General features: G+C 33.5%; 1 protein-coding gene, 1 non-coding gene and 1 pseudogene across 3 annotated transcripts in view; 2 read left to right on the forward strand and 1 right to left on the reverse strand.

Moving 5' to 3' along the window:
* Positions 1-17,472, forward strand: part of LRCH2 (leucine rich repeats and calponin homology domain containing 2) — an 87,929-nt gene extending 70,457 nt beyond the window's left edge. For both annotated transcript variants that reach the window (XM_016213557.2, XM_087829449.1), the window contains 7 exons: positions 2,812-2,856; positions 4,906-4,956; positions 7,469-7,526; positions 8,283-8,395; positions 8,588-8,725; positions 8,860-8,937; positions 14,826-17,472. In XM_016213557.2, coding sequence (XP_016069043.2) covers positions 2,812-2,856; positions 4,906-4,956; positions 7,469-7,526; positions 8,283-8,395; positions 8,588-8,725; positions 8,860-8,937; positions 14,826-14,945 — 603 coding nt within the window. In that variant the 3' untranslated portion in view covers positions 14,946-17,472. The remainder of the gene's footprint in view (positions 1-2,811; positions 2,857-4,905; positions 4,957-7,468; positions 7,527-8,282; positions 8,396-8,587; positions 8,726-8,859; positions 8,938-14,825) is intronic.
* Positions 1,173-1,428, reverse strand: LOC148090429 (ATP synthase F(0) complex subunit f, mitochondrial pseudogene; annotated as a pseudogene).
* On the forward strand, positions 5,288-5,416 carry LOC148090430 (small nucleolar RNA SNORA35). Its single transcript, XR_015713782.1, has one exon. It is a non-coding gene; the product is annotated as a small nucleolar RNA SNORA35 (small nucleolar RNA).
* Positions 17,473-17,910: the final 438 nt, after the last annotated feature.

Consider the following 17,910-nt stretch of genomic DNA (forward strand, 5'->3'; position numbering starts at 1 on the left):
AGCTTTTATGACTCCAGGTGTCTCTTATATTCACTTGGGTCTGAATTTACATCCCATGAACCTTTTCTATATTCTACAGACCTATGTTTCTAATTGTCTGGATGCCCTACATATATTTCACATTCAACATGTCTCACTTTCCTGGCCCTTCACCCTGGAACATGCTCCTCCTTTCTATTTTTTATTTTTGTTAATGGTAGATGGTGTCTGCACTATTATCTAAGCTTTATGTCTCAGTCCCTTTCATCTTTCCCTCTCTGGTTCCCCTCACCTGCTTGGTCAGTGGGATTTTAATTAAACATCCTTTTTCCAATTCTTCACCTCTTCTCCATCTCAGCTACCCTGGCTTTTGTTGAAATCCTCATTTTTCTTGTCTGGGCAATTGCAATAACTTCTTTTTTTAAAAAAAATTAAAGTATCATTGGCTATAATAACTTCTTAATGGTCCCCTTTTCTCTTGTTTCACAACTTTTGAGAGACCCCTGACTTAAATTTCTTTATTGGCTCCCCATGATTAATAATGTAGAGTTTGGGCAGCTTAAAAACTTCACGGGCCATACTTACCTACTTCTTTAAGTTTTATTTCCTGTCACAATTCACTCCCCTCACTAGCCCCATTACTCTTTTCTGCAGAGGCAGAGCCTTTTCTATTCCTTTGTGCCTTTTTTTTTTCTTTCTGGGAGTCCCATTAGCCCTTTCCTTTCTGGCAAATTCCTACTAGTTATTTAGGATTTAGAGATGGGAGTATAGCATAATGGTTGAGAACCTGAGCTTCTAGACTCAAACCAGTTGAGTTCCAATCCTTACTTGGGATATCTACTAACTGTGTGACTTTGGTGAATTACCTAACCTTGCTGAGCTCATTTTTTTTTTTTTAAATCAGTAAATGACTCTAATAGTATCTTTTTTTACAGGATTGTTATTACTATTGAATGATTTAATCTAAAGTGCTTAGAATAGCACTTGCCACAGAGTATGCACTTAAGAAATATTAGCTTATCATTCACTTAAATGTAATTTTGTTTTGTTTGGGGGTTTTTTTGGTACCAATCATCTATTATTGGGTGTTAATTCTCAATTAGAATATGAAAGCATTTAGCAAAGATCAGGGGTGCCTGGCAAAGAAGGTCATGGTCATGACCGCAGACTGTGCCCTCAACACTGGGCTCTCTTCAGTGATACTTGAGTAGATGCTCACTGTTGAGTTCTTTGTAAGAAAGGCAGTAGTGGAAAAGTGCCTAAGCTGCCAGCATGATAGAAACTCCATGATGCTCCCTTTCTTCATACTGACATACTTCTTGTAAATATCAATAGGTAGTAATCTCTTAGAAATACTCCAACAGTGCCTGTAGGGGCAAAATCCCGAGTCAGCTCCCTTATTTTGACATCCATGAGTTTCTTCTTCTTTGTTGGTATGACTGATGCCATCTTGGAATACTGTGGTCTGCTGTTCAAATGTCACTCTTTTGTTAAGTAGAATAAAACCAAGAATAAGTGCCATAAGCAGGGATCATGCCTAGTGATAGCAAATAGTTTTATTCACACATGCAAACTCCATTCATTGGCAGTCCGGAACATTGGATTGAAAGCATATTGAAACCGTGTCTGGGATCAGCTGGAAAGAGCAAGCACCCTGATAGATTAGTGATACTTCTCTTAAATCACAGGAGAGACAGTGGAGGAACTTAAGTTTTGGATTTGTAACCCCTAATATTGCTCAGCCCCCAGTTTGTGGTTGAGCTACCAGGTAGGTTATGTGTTTTTCAAAGAATTATGGAAGATGAAGCTACATAAGTAAACAAGGCCACTAAATACAACCTTGAATGCCAGGCAAAGTAATTTGGACATAATCCAAAAGTTAAAGAAGTTAGTAGGTTTTTCACCAGGAGAGCCATGAGTTGCAGGTAGAGTTTGGAGGTTAATCTACCACTGATCTGCAAGATTATTTGTAGTGAGGAGGAATCAGAAGTAAGAACACTAATGGTGTATATCCTTGAGTCTGAGGAGCACTTTTTCACAAACTAGCATTTTTTGATATTGAGCATATTACCTCTGTGCCTAAGTATAAAATGGAGATAATAGTATTTACCTTAGAGTTGTTACGAAAATTAAATGGGTTAATAAATGTAACACACATCAATCAGTGCCTGACATGTAAGACATTTCAGTCAGTGCCTGGTGTGTGTGTGTATGTATATATATATATATATATATATATACACATACACACTATATATATATATATATATATATATAGTAAGTGCTAACATAGAGTTAGCTATTTTCACTATTACTATTATTGTATAGTCAATATATACATTTAATATAGTGGGTTGTTTATTTTACCTGAAATCAGTAGGTTCTTAATAGATGACATTTTTGATTGGTGAGATTACAGACTAAGTATGAGATAATGGGGCCCTAGATAGGGTGATAGTTGTGAGAATTCAGAGGTAAGTCTGGGGTAACAAAAACAAGTGACTTGATGACATTGGATAGAGCAGAATAAGAAAAAGGAAGACTTAAGACAACCCTCAGATTGCAAAACTGAATGAATGGAAAATGGGTTGGTTTAGGGAAGAATCGTTACTTGATATATGTAAAGTACTTAAAACAGTGCCTTGCGCATAGAAAGTACTGTATGTGTTAGCTATTGGTAAATAATAGGACTATTTAAACTGGTTATGTAATTAAACTTAGTATCGGATACTTTAATAAAACAGCAAAATATGGACAAACCTCACGTAATTTACTAGTAGAGAACTTCTGTGTTCAAGGAAAAATAAAGTACATGTTTTAACTCTTTTTCAGTATAAAGCGTCAAGGAAGAGTTCCAGCGGCAACGAAAATGATGAGGTGAGAAAAGAGGGTAATATTATCAATTACTTAAAATATTCCCTTTTCCTATGTAATTGGCTCAATCAGAGTAAAATGCAACCCATCTTTCAGTGTCTTCATTATTGATTTAATGCCTAGGTTTTCTCCAATAATAAAAACTGAGCATCATCATATAATTATTAATTTCATCATGTAATTTCTGTATGCTTTTATTGGTAACAGAATTTCCAATAGTTCAAATTTTAGAGTTTTAACATTCTTCTTGAATCTGTAATTCACGAATTTAAAATTTTTACACTTTCACATCTTTCCTCTTCCTAAAACAGCCTGGTAGTCAATTGAGATTTGTTTGGAATTTATTAATCTCTTTCCACAAATTCTGTGTACTATTTTACATTTAAAATTAGATTTCTACAGTTGGTGCATTACTGTAAATTTTTTACATCACCATTTTAAGCTATGCAGCAGCCTAGAATTTTTCAAATGATCATCTCATCACCATAAATACTTAAGCTTTGTGTATTTTGTTTGGAGGTATTGGTAGTTAATTTGATGTTGGTTCTTGGCAGGGCTTCTGAAACCTCCTTTAATTTTATGAAATGGAATCACACAGAAAACATTTGCTGAACCCTGAGTTGTAGTTCAGCTTGGCTTTTCTCCTTGTCCCTTTATATTTTATATCCACTTTGGTCCTGCCTGCCTCAATATCTAATCAGTTACCAAGACCTACTTTTTTTTTTTGATACTGAAATATTTTGAATACATCCCCACCTGCATATATATGCTCTTCTTGTCCTGGCACAGGCCCTCATTGTTTCTTGCCTGTACTCCTGCAGTAGCATCCTTGCTCATCCCTCCCTTATTCCAATCCATTCTTCCTGCAGCCACAATGATTGTTTCAAAGAACATAAATATGATCAGGCCATTCCCTTGCTTAGAAAGCTTCAATGTCTCCCCATCACTTAGAGGGTAAATTCTAAGTCCTTAATCAAACCCCTGCTTACCTTATTAGCCTCAAATCCCGATTTGCCCTCCTTTCACCTTCCTCTCCAGCAATAGGGAACTGCTCAAAAGTTTTCTGCACTCTTCATTCATTGCTTCTGTGCCTTTGTTTTGTCCTCTTATCTTGGAATGCTGTTCCTTTCTTTTTCTGGTAAACACTTCAGTTTTTTTTAGTTTCTCAGGAAATTTGCTTTTCTCAACCATTTCTCCAAGTGCCTTATCTGTGCCTCATAATATGCCATTTAAAGCCCTATCATTTTTCTGAGAAGGTTGTATTGCCTGTATAAATGAATCTCTTTCCCCTCTAGACCGAGAGATCCTTGAGTGGAAGATATTTTACTAAATTTTAGTATTTCTAATGTATAGCACAGTATCTGACACATAGTAGGTAGTCAGTAATCATTTGTTGAATGGTGAATAAATGTCCTGTGTGGTATGCACATTCAAGATTAAATGGTAAGATTTTTGTATTTGGTTGATAGTAGTCGATTAAAAAACATGGACTACTTGATATTATTTTATGCAATTAAATTATTTGTAATTATTTCTAAGCCTATATTAGCTGCACATGTTTTCCAGGTAAATGTTTTTATTTGAGGTGATGGAATTTTTGCATGCCTCCAGGTACCTGCCTTAGATTGTAACATATTATTGCAGTTTCCCATCAGAAATTAATATTAACATGGATCTTTTCTAAGAAATATGAAAAGGTTTTTCTTTTGTGATATTTAAAGGAAATAAATTTATAGGAAAATATTTGATGTGAGTAGATAGTACTTCTAAAGCTTTTAAGTGCTTATGAGTCACCTGGAGATCTTATTGAAATACAGATTCTAATTAAGTAGGTCTAGGGGAGGCCTGAGATTCTGCCTTTCTCACAAGTTCTCAGAGGATGCTGATGCTGCTGGTTCACAGACCACACTTTGAGTAGGAGGTGGTAGATGGTATTTTCCAGATTCTTTCCTTAGCAGTTGATCAAAACAATTTTCAGTTTTCTTTTTATATGTCTGAATCATCATTCATGTTTTAATTTCATTTTCATCTTTTTATTTTTATATATTTTAGCAAGACAGTGATAATGCTAATATGTCACCACAATCTCCAGTATCATCTGAGGTACAAGTTCTGTTTTTATATGTTTACATAAGTTTCTTTCTTTCTCTTCTCTCTAACCTCATCTTTTTTTTACAAATGTAATTTATTCATCCATATTTAGAAAGCCACATAGGTTGATTTGTACAAACTTAGCCTATAAAGAATTCTAAGAACACCACCATATTTTTGTACAAATGTTCATAATAAATATAACAAATTACCCATTGGGAAATGCCTATGGATCACAGAAAAGCATTCAGTTTATATAATTTTTATGTTGTATAATTAATCCATATTTTAAAATAAATAATAGAAACAGATTTAAAATTTTAAATTTGCAAACAGAGTACTTCAGCATTGTACAGTGACCTTTGGTTTTTCTCATAACCAATTGGGTCTGAAAGCAATGCAAGAGAAACTTCCTTTTTCCACGAGAAACATCCCTGCAGTGGGTTGTTCCTATCGACAGGAGGATACACATTTCCTAGCATCTTAAACTGGAGAGGAGGGTACTGGGGAGAAGGGGTAGCTGAGAGTTTGTGAGATCTCAATGAAATAATCTGGTGGTTTGAATGATTGGTTTTTCTAATTTAGTTAAGCCTATTGCTTTACAAGAGATAAGTTTCAAAAATTCCAAACAGTATCTCTTGTACTTCAGATTACCTTATTTAGTATTCTCAAAGTGTATTGGCATTAGTAAGTAAGTGATTATGCATTCATTTGGTGAATTCAAGACTTTGTCTAAATATTTGGATGATCCAAATTCACCATATAACTTTGGTTAATTAGATAGTATTTCATTTTATATAGTTAGTGTTAAATATTTTTAAAAGCTAGGGTTGTTTGTTTTAGATGAGTTGCTGCATTGTAGAACTTTTAAATAGAGTTGGACATTAGTCTTACATTAGTCTTATGAACATGTTTCTAAATGATATGGCAAGAAAAATGATTTACACTCTTTTGGAAAATAATTTAAATTAGGATATCCAAATTAGTCTTTGTCATATGCTTTTGTAAGTCCTTTACTTTCAGTTATAACAAATGTAAGCATATTAAGTGACTATTTGCCTAATTGCTTTGTGATTTTATGATCAGTGCTCACAGGGAGAGTATTAGTGCCAGTTTTCTCAAGTAAATTACGTTATTTATATAATACATTTTGCTTGCTTTTGGATAAGTAAAATTTTTGTCTGGGAATTCATAACATTTTACCAAAAGAATGAAGACAAACTGAGGCTTGTGGATGCATAGGTTGGTGAGCATGTGGCGTTTTTTTTGTTTTTGTTTTTTAAATATATCTTTACTGATTTCAGAGAGAGGGGGGAGGGAGGGAGAAATAGAAACATCGGTGATGAGAGAGTCATTGATCGGCTGCCTCCTGTAAGCCCCTGACTGGGGATCGAGCCCACAACCCGGGCATGTGCCCTGACTGGGAATCGAACCTCCATCTCCTGGATCCTAGGTCGATGCTCAATGGCTTGAGCCACGCCCGGCCTGGCGGTGAGCATGTGTTTTGGTAGTTCAACTGACGTTCAGCTTGAACTCTATATCACATGTTAATCAGCAGAAAATTCAGAGAATCAACAGAACTCTGATTGCTTCAGTTTCATCTGTGAGAGGAAAATGATTTAAAAAATTGGTATAGTACTTTACTCCTAGCAAAGACTTGCCTGTACATTTGAACCTAAGAGCAGTCCTGTGAGCTGGATATTAGCCTCATCATTTCACAGCTGAAGAGACTGATAACTTCAACCAAAGACTCCAGTCGATAAATGGTGGAGAAGTGACTGAAACCCATACTCTATATACTTCACAGTTGCTGCACAGATTAATTAAGATGCTGCTAAAATTACATTATCTTACCACCTGACATTTACAAACTACTTTCTTTTAGTTATCTCAGTTAATCTTCACAACACCCCATTTTAAAGATGAAGAAAGTCACAGAGAAATTAAATGTCTTGCTTAAGATTTAGCCTAAGCTTTCTGACTCCAAGCTCAGATTTTAAAAAATATGCCAGAAATCTTTCCACAGCATATACCTGTGTGAAAGCACTTTGAAGCAACGTGCATTCAAGTAGAAGACATAATAATTTATCATTCTGCAGCTCCTATTAGTATGCATGTGTGGCTTTGCCTCATATTATCCACTAAGTGTCAAGTCCGTGGTAGATACTGAGTAAATGTTGCTAATTTCACTTATCTTTTCATTGAACTTTACTTCATTTTGGGGGAGACTTTTATTTGTTATTTACTCAAAAGTAATATCTACTTATTTTATTCACTTCAATGATTTTCTTTTTAATTTTACTTACACTGTGAGAGAAGTATTTAAAGGCTTATGTAATCAGGTCTAGCAAATATTTCTACACCTTTTTTAAAAGTGAAATTATCAATTTGGATTGAAATGCAGTTTACCTTTCTCTACTTCACTAATCATTGGAAAAAAATATTTCTCAAAATTGGAATGGATATGAATAACTACCTTAATTATTTTGAAAGAAAAGAGGTTTTATTTGTTTTCTGTTTTTAGGAATATGATAGAACTGATGGTTTTTCACATGGCCCTTTTGGCTTGAAGCCAAGATCAGGTAAATATATATTCTGCAAATAAAATTTATTGGTTATATATGAAACTAGAGTTTCCAAGCTTAATGGGATTTGAGTCCATAGTCTTAAGTACACATAGATTCTTTCCCCTCTCCTAAAAGTAATTTTCTCTTAACCTTATTTGTCTTTTCAATTCCCATTCCCCATTTCTTTCTTCCTCTTTACCTTCAAGCTCCTGAAACCTCAGCTTTTTGCCTTAGATATACTGCAGTCTTATTTCTACTCTACTGTGACTGCTATTAGAATGACCACTCTACCAGCAGACCAAACATTGTTTGAAATTATAGCACTCCATTATATTGTGGTTTTAAAAAGGGATCTTTTCGCATTTGGCAAGCCCAAAAGAAAATGGATCCATGTTACTTGGCAAGGTATTGAATTATAGTTTCTATTCCTGAATAACTGTATTGACCTTCAAGAGTAATTTCCTTTTTTTTTAAAGATAATAAAGGCTGATTTATGTTTAATAATTTTTAACCTGGATCATAAGTTTTTGAAAATGTATGTTTAAATAAGAACACATATAGGTGGTAGAAATCATTACATTTGTCTTCCCTGTTGCTTTCAGTTATGCAGATAAGTAGATTTTAATCATGTTCTGTAAAAACTATTTAGAATATATTACTAAGTAATAGCATTTTCTGTAGTTCTGTATTGATTCTCTTTATCATGCCTCTTTTCCTACCAGTGGTTGGAAATTAGCTTTGTAATAAGCTAGGAAATTTCTGTTTTTATAGCCTTTAGCCGCTCATCTCGCCAGGAATATGGGGCAGCAGATCCTGGATTTACAATGAGAAGAAAGATGGAACATTTACGGGAAGAACGTGAGCAAATACGACAACTTCGCAGTGTAAGCCAGACTGACCTTTCAGATCTGCTTGGTAGAAATGGGTTGACCTTGGAAAATTAACAGTGTATATGGGTTTTATTTTCAGTGCTCTTTAAATTTTTGGATGATATCATGATTTGTAATGTAAGTATAAATATAAATATGTAACATATTTAGGTAGAATATCTATGATTTATACCTATTTCTTTATAGAATCTCGAATCCAAGTTAAAAGTAATTTTGCCTGATGACATTGGAGCTGCGCTGATGGATGGGGTTGTTCTTTGCCATCTAGCCAATCATATAAGGCCACGCTCCGTAGCTAGTATTCATGTGCCATCACCAGCGGTGGTAAGTTTTGTCTACAGTTTGTAAGACCTCTAAAGGAAAATAGAGCCTATTGAAACTGTCTTTAAATAATATTAATTTTGATTAATTTCTGTATAAATATGCCTGAAGATATACCTGTTTTTCTTACTTTACAGCCTAAACTGAGCATGGCAAAATGCCGAAGAAATGTTGAAAATTTTCTTGATGCTTGTAAAAAGTTGGGGGTCTCACAGGTAATTGTCATTTTTCTAACAAAATAATTATTTTGATATTAATTTACTACATGTATACCAGAACTCTTATTCTTCGCAACATGAATGAAGGATGCTTTTTGAACACGAAAATGATTACCTTCCATTGGTACCTTCTACTGAGTTCCAGCTTTAACTATAGCAGCTCTCTAATGAATGTTTTTAAGCTGCTTTGAAAGTCATTTAGAAAACAGCCACATATATGGGAAAATTGAGTCATTGTACACCTCATTGAATAAACATAACTTAGCAGCCATATTACAACTTGGTTTTGATCATCGCTGCTATCATTTTTCCTGCTGGAGGACATTTGGACTCCTTAATTGCACAATAAATCCATGGACAGACAGACCCTGATTAGATTTACATTCAAGGTGAACAGTGTTTTAAACTTTACTTAAAATGCCTAGTTGGAAATCTTAGTAACATACTATGAAAATTTCTCACTGGACAGACTTTGTCTGAAATTTGTAGGAATTGGCTTATGTTTCACGTAATAGTTGCAGTACTGTAAAGCTAACAAAGCTATATCGTAAATATATAATGAAAATGAATAATCAAAATACTGTTGTGTGGAAAACCTGATAAACCTGACATCAGCATGACTGACTTTTGAGAGGAAATGACATTGTTAGCCGATCACAACCTAGTTGTGTTTTTTGAAATTTAAATTTTTAAAAATTATTTTTTATTGAGACAATTGACATATAACATTGCATAAGTTTAAGATGTATGTGTTGATTTGATATGCTTATATAGTGAGTTGGGCTTGTTAAGCTATCTTTTCACCAGTGTGTCATTCATAATAGTCTGGTCTTCAGATTCCATTTTAACCTCTTTTCTCAAGCAAATAAATATAATTTATATAGAGAGAACCAGTTGACTTGCTGTGTAATTTGGAAACTGTATGCTGTTCTCTTCTAACATCTTTTCTCTATGGCTGACATGATGATATAAATTTTTAATTCTTAACCTTTTTAATTTTAGCTCTTTTTTTTGTACTCTTAATTTCTTAGTGAGAAAATAGAAAAATTAGGAAGGTTTTTCCCCCCTAATAATATTGTATTATATACATTTTTCTGTTTTTCCATTTTTGTTTTAAGAGTGTTTTGGGGGAGGAGTTATCTATGAACATCTGTTGAATGAATGCGTTTTACTAAGGAAGAAACTGAGGCACAGAGAGGTTAGGGAACTTGTCCAAGGTCACCCCTTTAATAAATATTGGAGCCATGCTATGAACCCAGGTAGTCTAACTCCAGAACCCACCCTCTTAACTTGGATACTCTATTCTTTTACATGAAAGAAAAGACAGTCCACCATACTACAGACACCCTTGTGATACATTTGGCAAGGAGGGTCAATGGGAAGGCCTTACAAAAACTGTTCTCCTTAGCGTACTCTTGTCTTCTCTCTCCAGCGTGTTCTAGGGCAGTGTTTGTGCCCTACCCATCCTCAACATAAGGAGGGTGGGCTATGGAGGAGTCAGTCAAAACTCCCATTTTCTAAACTCTGTAGCTACTGGCAGTGAGGAAAGAGTTCTATTTTTAGCTTCCATTTGTTTCCTGACTTATAAATGGTAATATTTAGTCAGTTCTTTAATTTGTGTGTGTTTTAGAATATTTTTGTATTTTTAACAGCTTTGTTAGGTACAATTGACAGACAATAAAATGCACATAAATAAAATGTACAATTTGATAAGTTTTGACATATGCATATACCATGAGAACTTTACCAAAGTCAAGATAATGAACATGTACATTATCCCCAAAAGTTACCTTGTGGCCCTTTGCAATCCTTCCTTGCCCCAGGCAACCACTAATCTGCTGTTGTTACAGTTTAGTTTGCCTTTTCTATCTAGGGTTGTCCATAAATGGAATGATACAATATGTATGGATTTTTCTGGCTTCTTCCACTCAGTGTAATTATTTTAAGACTCCACACTGTTGCATGTATAAATAAGCCGTTCCTTTTTATTGCTGCGTAGTATTTCATTGTATGAATACACCAGTTTGTTGGTCCATTGACTTGTTGATGGCCATTTCAGTTATTTCCAGTTTTAGGAATTACTACAAATAAGGCATTTATGAACATTTATGTTCTTTGGATATATGCTTTTTCCCCCCTTTTTATTGAATTTATTGGGCATTCTTTAATTTTGGGTAAATATCTAGGAACCTAGGATTGGAATGACTGGAACATATGGTAGGTGTAATCTTAACATAAGAAAGTACAATATATAAAGAACTCATACCACTCAACACCAAGCAAATAAAAAATCCAGTTAAAAAATGGTCAAATGGTCAGAAGACCTGGACAGACACTTCTCCCAAGAAGACATACAAATGGCCAACAGATATATGAAATATGCTCAACTTCACTAGCTATTAGGGAAATGCACATAAAACTACAATGAGATACCACCTCACACCTGTTAGAATGGCTATAATCAACAAGACAGGTAATATCAAGTGTTGGAGAGGTTGTGGAGAAAAAGGCACCCTCATTCACTGCTGATGGGAATGTAAACTGGTACAGCCACTATGGAAAACAGTATGGAGTTTCCTCAAAATATTAAGAATAGAGTTGCCAGCCTGGCAGGTGTGAGTCAGTGGTTGAGCGTTGACCCATGAACCAATCGGTCATGGTTTGATTCCCGTCAGGGCACATGCCCAGGTTTTGGGCTTGGTCCTCAGTAGGGAGCATGCAGGAGGCAGCTGATCATTGATGTTTCTCTCTCTCTATTCCTCTTCCTTCCTCTCTCCCTAAAAATCAATAAAAATATATTTTAAAAAAAGAAAAGAATTGCCATATGACCCAGCAACCTCTCTTCTGGGTATCTACCTGAAATATTTGAAGACATTTATTCGCAGATATATGCACCCCTGTGTTCATTGCAGCATTATTCACAGTGGCCAAGACATGGAAACAACCAAAGTGTCTTTCAATAGATGATTAAAGAAGATGTGGTGCATATACACAATGGAATACTACTCGGCCATAAGAAGAGATGAACTACTGCCATTTGCGACAACTTGGATGGATCTTGAGAATGTCATGCTAAGTGAAATAAGTCAGACAGGAAAAGTCAAGAACCATATGGTTTCAGTCATATGTGGGATATGAAACTGAAATCAACTAGTGAACAAACAAGAAAAACAAACAAAAATTTATAAACACAGACAACAGTATGGGGGTAACCAGGAGGAAGGGAGGTGGTGGGCAGTGAAGGGTAAAGGGGGTCAAATAAATGGTGATGGAAGAAGATTTTACTTTGGTTGGTGGGTACACAATGCAATATACAGATGATGTATCATAGAAATGTATACTTGAAACCTATAAAGTATTCTTAACCAGTGTCACCCCAAAATAAACAAAAAAGAAAGTACAAAACTATTTTCTGAAGTGGCTGTACAATTTAACATTTCTGTCAGGAGTGTATGAGTTCTAGTTCCTTCATATCCTCAGCAACATTCAATATAGTCAGTGGTTTTTTTGTTTTTTGTCTTTTCAATTTTAGCCATTGTAATAGGAATGTACTGGTTTGCCAATATGGTTTTACTTTGCATTTGCCTAAAGACTAATGATGTTAATCAAATTTTCAAGGGCTTATTTGCCATTTGCATGGATTCTTTTATGAAATGTCTATTATAATCTTTTGTCAGTTTTTTAATTGGGTTTTCTTATCATTGAGTTTGAGATTTCTTTATAAATCATGTAGAAAGGCTTTATCAGATATATGATTTACAAACATTGTCTCCCAGTCTTTGGCTTGTCTTTTAATTCTTATTGTAGTATCGTTCAAAGAACGGTTTTACATATTTTTGACTTAAAGTTTATCATGGTGTCAAACCAAAGAAATCTTTGCATAAATCAAAGTCACAAATATTTTCTCCTGCGTTTGTTTTTAGAAGTTTTATAATCTTAGGTTTTACATTTAGGCCCATGATCAAATTTATTTCTTTTTGCATGAGCTTTGGTATACTCTGTCTTTCAAGGATTTTGTCCATTTCATCCAGTTTGCCAAACTTATTATAAAGTTATTTATCATTTTAGTATTTATAGAATCTCTTCTGGTGTTATTTTTCTTATTTCTGATATTGGTAACATATATATTTTCTTATTTTCCTGATTAACCTAGCTAAAGGCTTATTGATTTTTTAAAAAAAAATCTGAATGAACTAACATTTGGTTTCATTGACTTTTTTCCTGTTATTTTCTGTTTATTTTAATGTTTTCCTCCCTATTATTTCTGTCTTTCTTCTTGCCATTGGTTTAATGTACTCTTTTCTACTTTCTAAGGTGAGAGTTAAAATCATTGCTTTGAAACCTGTTTTCTAATATATACTTCAGTGGTTATTTTAATAAATAAGCAAAGTGTTAGGAGGGCAACTAATGTTGCAGTGAAAATGGAGATAAAAAAGCTTTGAGAACTCTTGATAAATGGAATATTACAGTAGTATTTGGTGAATGGGTTATTGGAGTAAGGAAGGAAGAAAGAAGACTATTATGATTCCCAGGTTTATGTTGAGAGAGATTACACAGTATATTACTGACTTGGGTATAGAATGCAGAAGAACAAGTTAATTTAGTGAGGAAGTAGTTCTGTTATGGACACATTGATTTCGATATGTCTGTTGGGCATCCATTTGACTGTATCAAGTTGACATTTGTATCTGGAGCTCAACAGAGAGACCTTGGCAGAAAGTATATTTTTGAAAGTAATCAAGGTCGAGGATATAGTTATTTTTTGGGACTAGGGGTCCAATCTTGCCAAGGCTTTCAATGTTTCCAGAAACACTAGATTTAAAAAACACACACAACTTAATGTTTACACATTTGTAAAACACTGTGCTAGCCAACTAAAACACAGTTATGGACTAGATGGGGCCTGTAGCTGCTCTGTTTGCCGCCCACTCCATCCATTACTAGCTTACTCTCCTGAGGCGAGGGATGTCCCAACTGAAGCAGTAGACAGCACTGTTCCTTCAAAAGTAGCTACCAAATGTATTTGATGATGTACACATGCACGCAGTTTTTCGTTAACCCTTGCCGTTTTGATAAGGCTTTGGAAGTACCAAAGAGAGGATATAGTGTAAAATGAGAAGAGAGTGAAAGCAGAACCCTTTAAAAACCTTAGGATATTAGAAGAGGATCAGTGAGGGCTAATGAAACCTAATGCAAAGTTTTCTCTAAACCTCTTTCTCCTACAGTTGTGAAGATCAAATGACACACAATGTGCTTAGAAGAGGAGGCCATAGTCATTTTTCAAATTTTAGACTATTAGAGCTAAGAAGCAACACATCATCACTAGAAGCTGGAGGGAAGTACCCTTAAGACAAGAAAAGTACTGAAGTGCTTCGTATATCAGAGACCATGGAACGTCAGATGTGGTAGAAAGAACCAGAGTGGCCAATTTTGTACAGCACTGAACAGTTTACAAAGTGTTCCCACATACAGACTGCTCTGTTTCTTTCTCACGCAGTTCCATCTTCGGGATGAAGAAACTTGAGTCTCAGGAAATTGTAATACTTCAGATTACGTAGCCCTTAGATCTCCTGGCTGGAGATACAGTGTTCTTTCTACTCCAGCACGAGAGCTTAGGAAACATTTAGCATGATAGGCTCATTTTAAAACATTTGTTTGGGTGAATCAAATGGACCTCAGATCAAATACAGCCCATAAAATAGAATCCCATACCATTAAAGTCTAGCTTTAAAAGCAGACATTTTAGATTAGAATGAATTAGAATTGTGTGCTCTTTACTTGAAGTTTTATAGAAAGTATGTTTTAAAAATCCAATTTTGATTAATTGAGGCTTTACTTCACTATTTAAGAACAAATGTTCACATATCTCTTATTTTGTTTTTCAGGAAAGACTCTGTTTGCCTCATCATATTTTGGAAGAAAGAGGTCTTGTGAAAGTTGGTGTCACAGTTCAGGCTCTTCTTGAATTACCTACAACCAAGGCATCTCAGCTTTCTATGGCTTAATATACCACGTAAAAGTCATAAGTGTATAGTTTCATTTATTTGAAGTGATTTCAGATATCTCAAATTCATGAATAAGACTAATCAAAAATAATTTTAATAGATCAAGCCTTAGTTTTTAAGAAAAGTGTGTTAAATTAAAAAATCAAATTGATACTAAGTTTAAAATATGATTTCAATTTTATAACTACATTGGGTTTAATTTTTTAATATAGCACACATACCGGTTAATGTCTGGATAAGGTAATCTTTTTTTACCGGTTTAAACAAGTCTATGCTTGAGTTATTTAATACACTTCTAATCCTAGTTTATACACAGTTTCTTTAATCTTTGGTCTTAGTTTTCTAGAAAATAAATGAGTAGAAAAATACAGAGTTATGACTTTATATTAAATTCTTTTAGTATTATAGGTTGTTGCCAAAATATTTTCAGTTGTACTGTAGATTGTTTACATGTGAAGTGCCTGTGTAATTGATGACTTTTTTATAGTCTTAAACATTTTTGCAATTTCTTTTTATGTACTAATGGAATCCGTGAAACTTTAAAATATTTTAGTAGATTTTGTAAGGTCAGTAACATGTGAGGATTTAAATGTGCCTCACATTGTGATATTTGTGGTTTTTTTGTTTAGTCCATTGCAATTTTCCTTAAATTGGTTATTTCATGTTGTCAAAAAACAATATTAATATGCTTAATTTATGCTATTTAATTTTGCAGACTTAATCATCTTTTAAAATGTATTGTTTGAAGAGTATTTTATTTCTGTGTTGAAAATGTTACACAAAGCAGTAAAGTTTTTGAGAACTAGCAAAGTACTAATTATCAAGGACATTTTGAAAAAACTGCCAAAGTTTTTGTTTATATCTTGACTTTCAGGAACATTACATCACTGTGCTGCTTTTGGTTATATTCAGAGTCAAAGAACAACAATTGAGGAATAGGTTTTTATTAGAAATTTGGCCATTTGTGGATCCTGTAAATCTTAGGATCCTCAACTAACATGATATTGAATTAAACACAGACCATTCTAGAAATTTTTTCATAAGTATATTGTTACATAAAGTCCTTGTTTAATTTAGAGGTGGATAAATTTCCATTGGTAGTAGTGCAGGAATTTTTCAAAAACATTACTGTAATGAATAACTTTGTTTCCTATAGAAGAACCTTAGTATAATTACTTTTGTAGTAGTCAAGCAAGTATCATATCTTATGTATGTGATTATTTGCACTTGTTACCTCTTACAATGGATGCAACTTATTAAAAACGTTGGCCTGGGTGTTTCAAAGGGTATATAGAAAAGACAAAAAGTATTGTGCCAAATGGTTTAATAAGGGCTGATTTAGAAACAACTAATATTTTGAATCAGTTGGCATGAAGCCATATAATTAAATTTTAGCTTTAGAATACAGATGTGTTTTCTACATTCCCCAAGGGTCAAATTGGAGCTTTTAAAGAATTAAAGGTTCTTATGACTATATGGTTTAAAAATTAAATTATTAGTAATTTATTACTTTAAATATTTGAGCTAATTAGTAACTGTTTTTCAGTTGGATCTAAAAAAGTAAAAAACAACTTCATTGACATAATCTCCCTAGTGAAAACTTGGGTAATAAAGGTAAAAAATGGCAAATAAATGCTTTAGTTGTTAGTTTTTATTGTAGAAATTTGATAATGTTACAAATAAAGTGACCATTAAAAGCTAAAGCAATCATTCATACTGCTTTCATAGTTATCATGCTATAGGATTCCTCTTAATAATCACTCTAGATGTTAATTATTTTATAAATATTTTTCTGTTTCATGTCATTGAAATATTAGTGAAATTATAGGCCATTTTCTTACTGCATTTCACTTGTCAATTAATTATTACTTTAAAGAGAAAGTACACCAGAACCTCACAGTAGCATTTTTTTACTATAAAGCAAAATTCCATTTAGGATGGGTCCATCTGAAGTCCATACCATGGCCGTTTATTTACTTTAGTGCCAAAAGGCAACACCACCTCTAAGGCATTTTCACAGCCCAGTACCCAAGGACACATTATATCAAGGCTCTGATGTATTTTTTTTTAGTGGTTTTCAAATAACTGTAAAATTTTTATGGTTATTATATATTTACTTTATCAGTTGTGAATGAAGAATGATTATCATTATTTGAATTGGATATGTGATTTGAAGAGGGTTACATAATCAAACTAAAATATTTTATTAGGCCCTAAAAATGCAATAGATGGATACTTCTGCTAAATTTTATTCCGGTAGGGTACAAGAAAGAAGTGATGTTGGATAAGTTAGAATTGAAATAAAGAGTGAAAATGCATTACCATTTGTTTAATAATTATCTTTATAGAATACTAGTTTATTGACTTTTCTAACAGAATTTTTTGAAGAATTCAGAAATGTTTGTATTGGCCACAGATCTATCATGATTGATTTTTCTGATGCATTTAAAAATAAATGAAACCCTAAATGTATAATACCAATGCAAACTATGGATAAATAAAATTGAATGAAAAACTTAATCTGAAATTTCTTTTCTGTCTCTCTACTTTTCTCAACATAACAGCATCAGTTTTTTGTAGGTATTTGATAGCTTGTGTCTATGTTCTGTGGTATGGAAAAATAGACTTCCACAGGATATTCAAAGTAATTTTTTTAAGCATCTAGATTCTTTTATATCATGTTATTTTCAGTAGGTAATGTTTTCTTTCAAAGGCAGTAGTTCCCTAGGATAACTTTTCAAAATAATGTCACCTTTATTTAAGATAGATTCTTTATATAACATAAACAGTTTAATAAAAGTAGGATAGGTCAAATTGTGATTATTTTTATTACAGATTTTAATGTGAGGTATATGATTGAATTACCCTTAAGTTATTTGATTAAAAAATTAATCTTTTATTTTTAAGTTATTCTAATTTTTGAATCTACATATTTTATAAAATGATTTATTTATTTAAAATTGTT

This window comes from Miniopterus natalensis, chromosome X (assembly GCF_054644295.1).
Source record: "Miniopterus natalensis isolate mMinNat1 chromosome X, mMinNat1.hap1, whole genome shotgun sequence".
NCBI lineage: Eukaryota > Metazoa > Chordata > Mammalia > Chiroptera > Miniopteridae > Miniopterus > Miniopterus natalensis.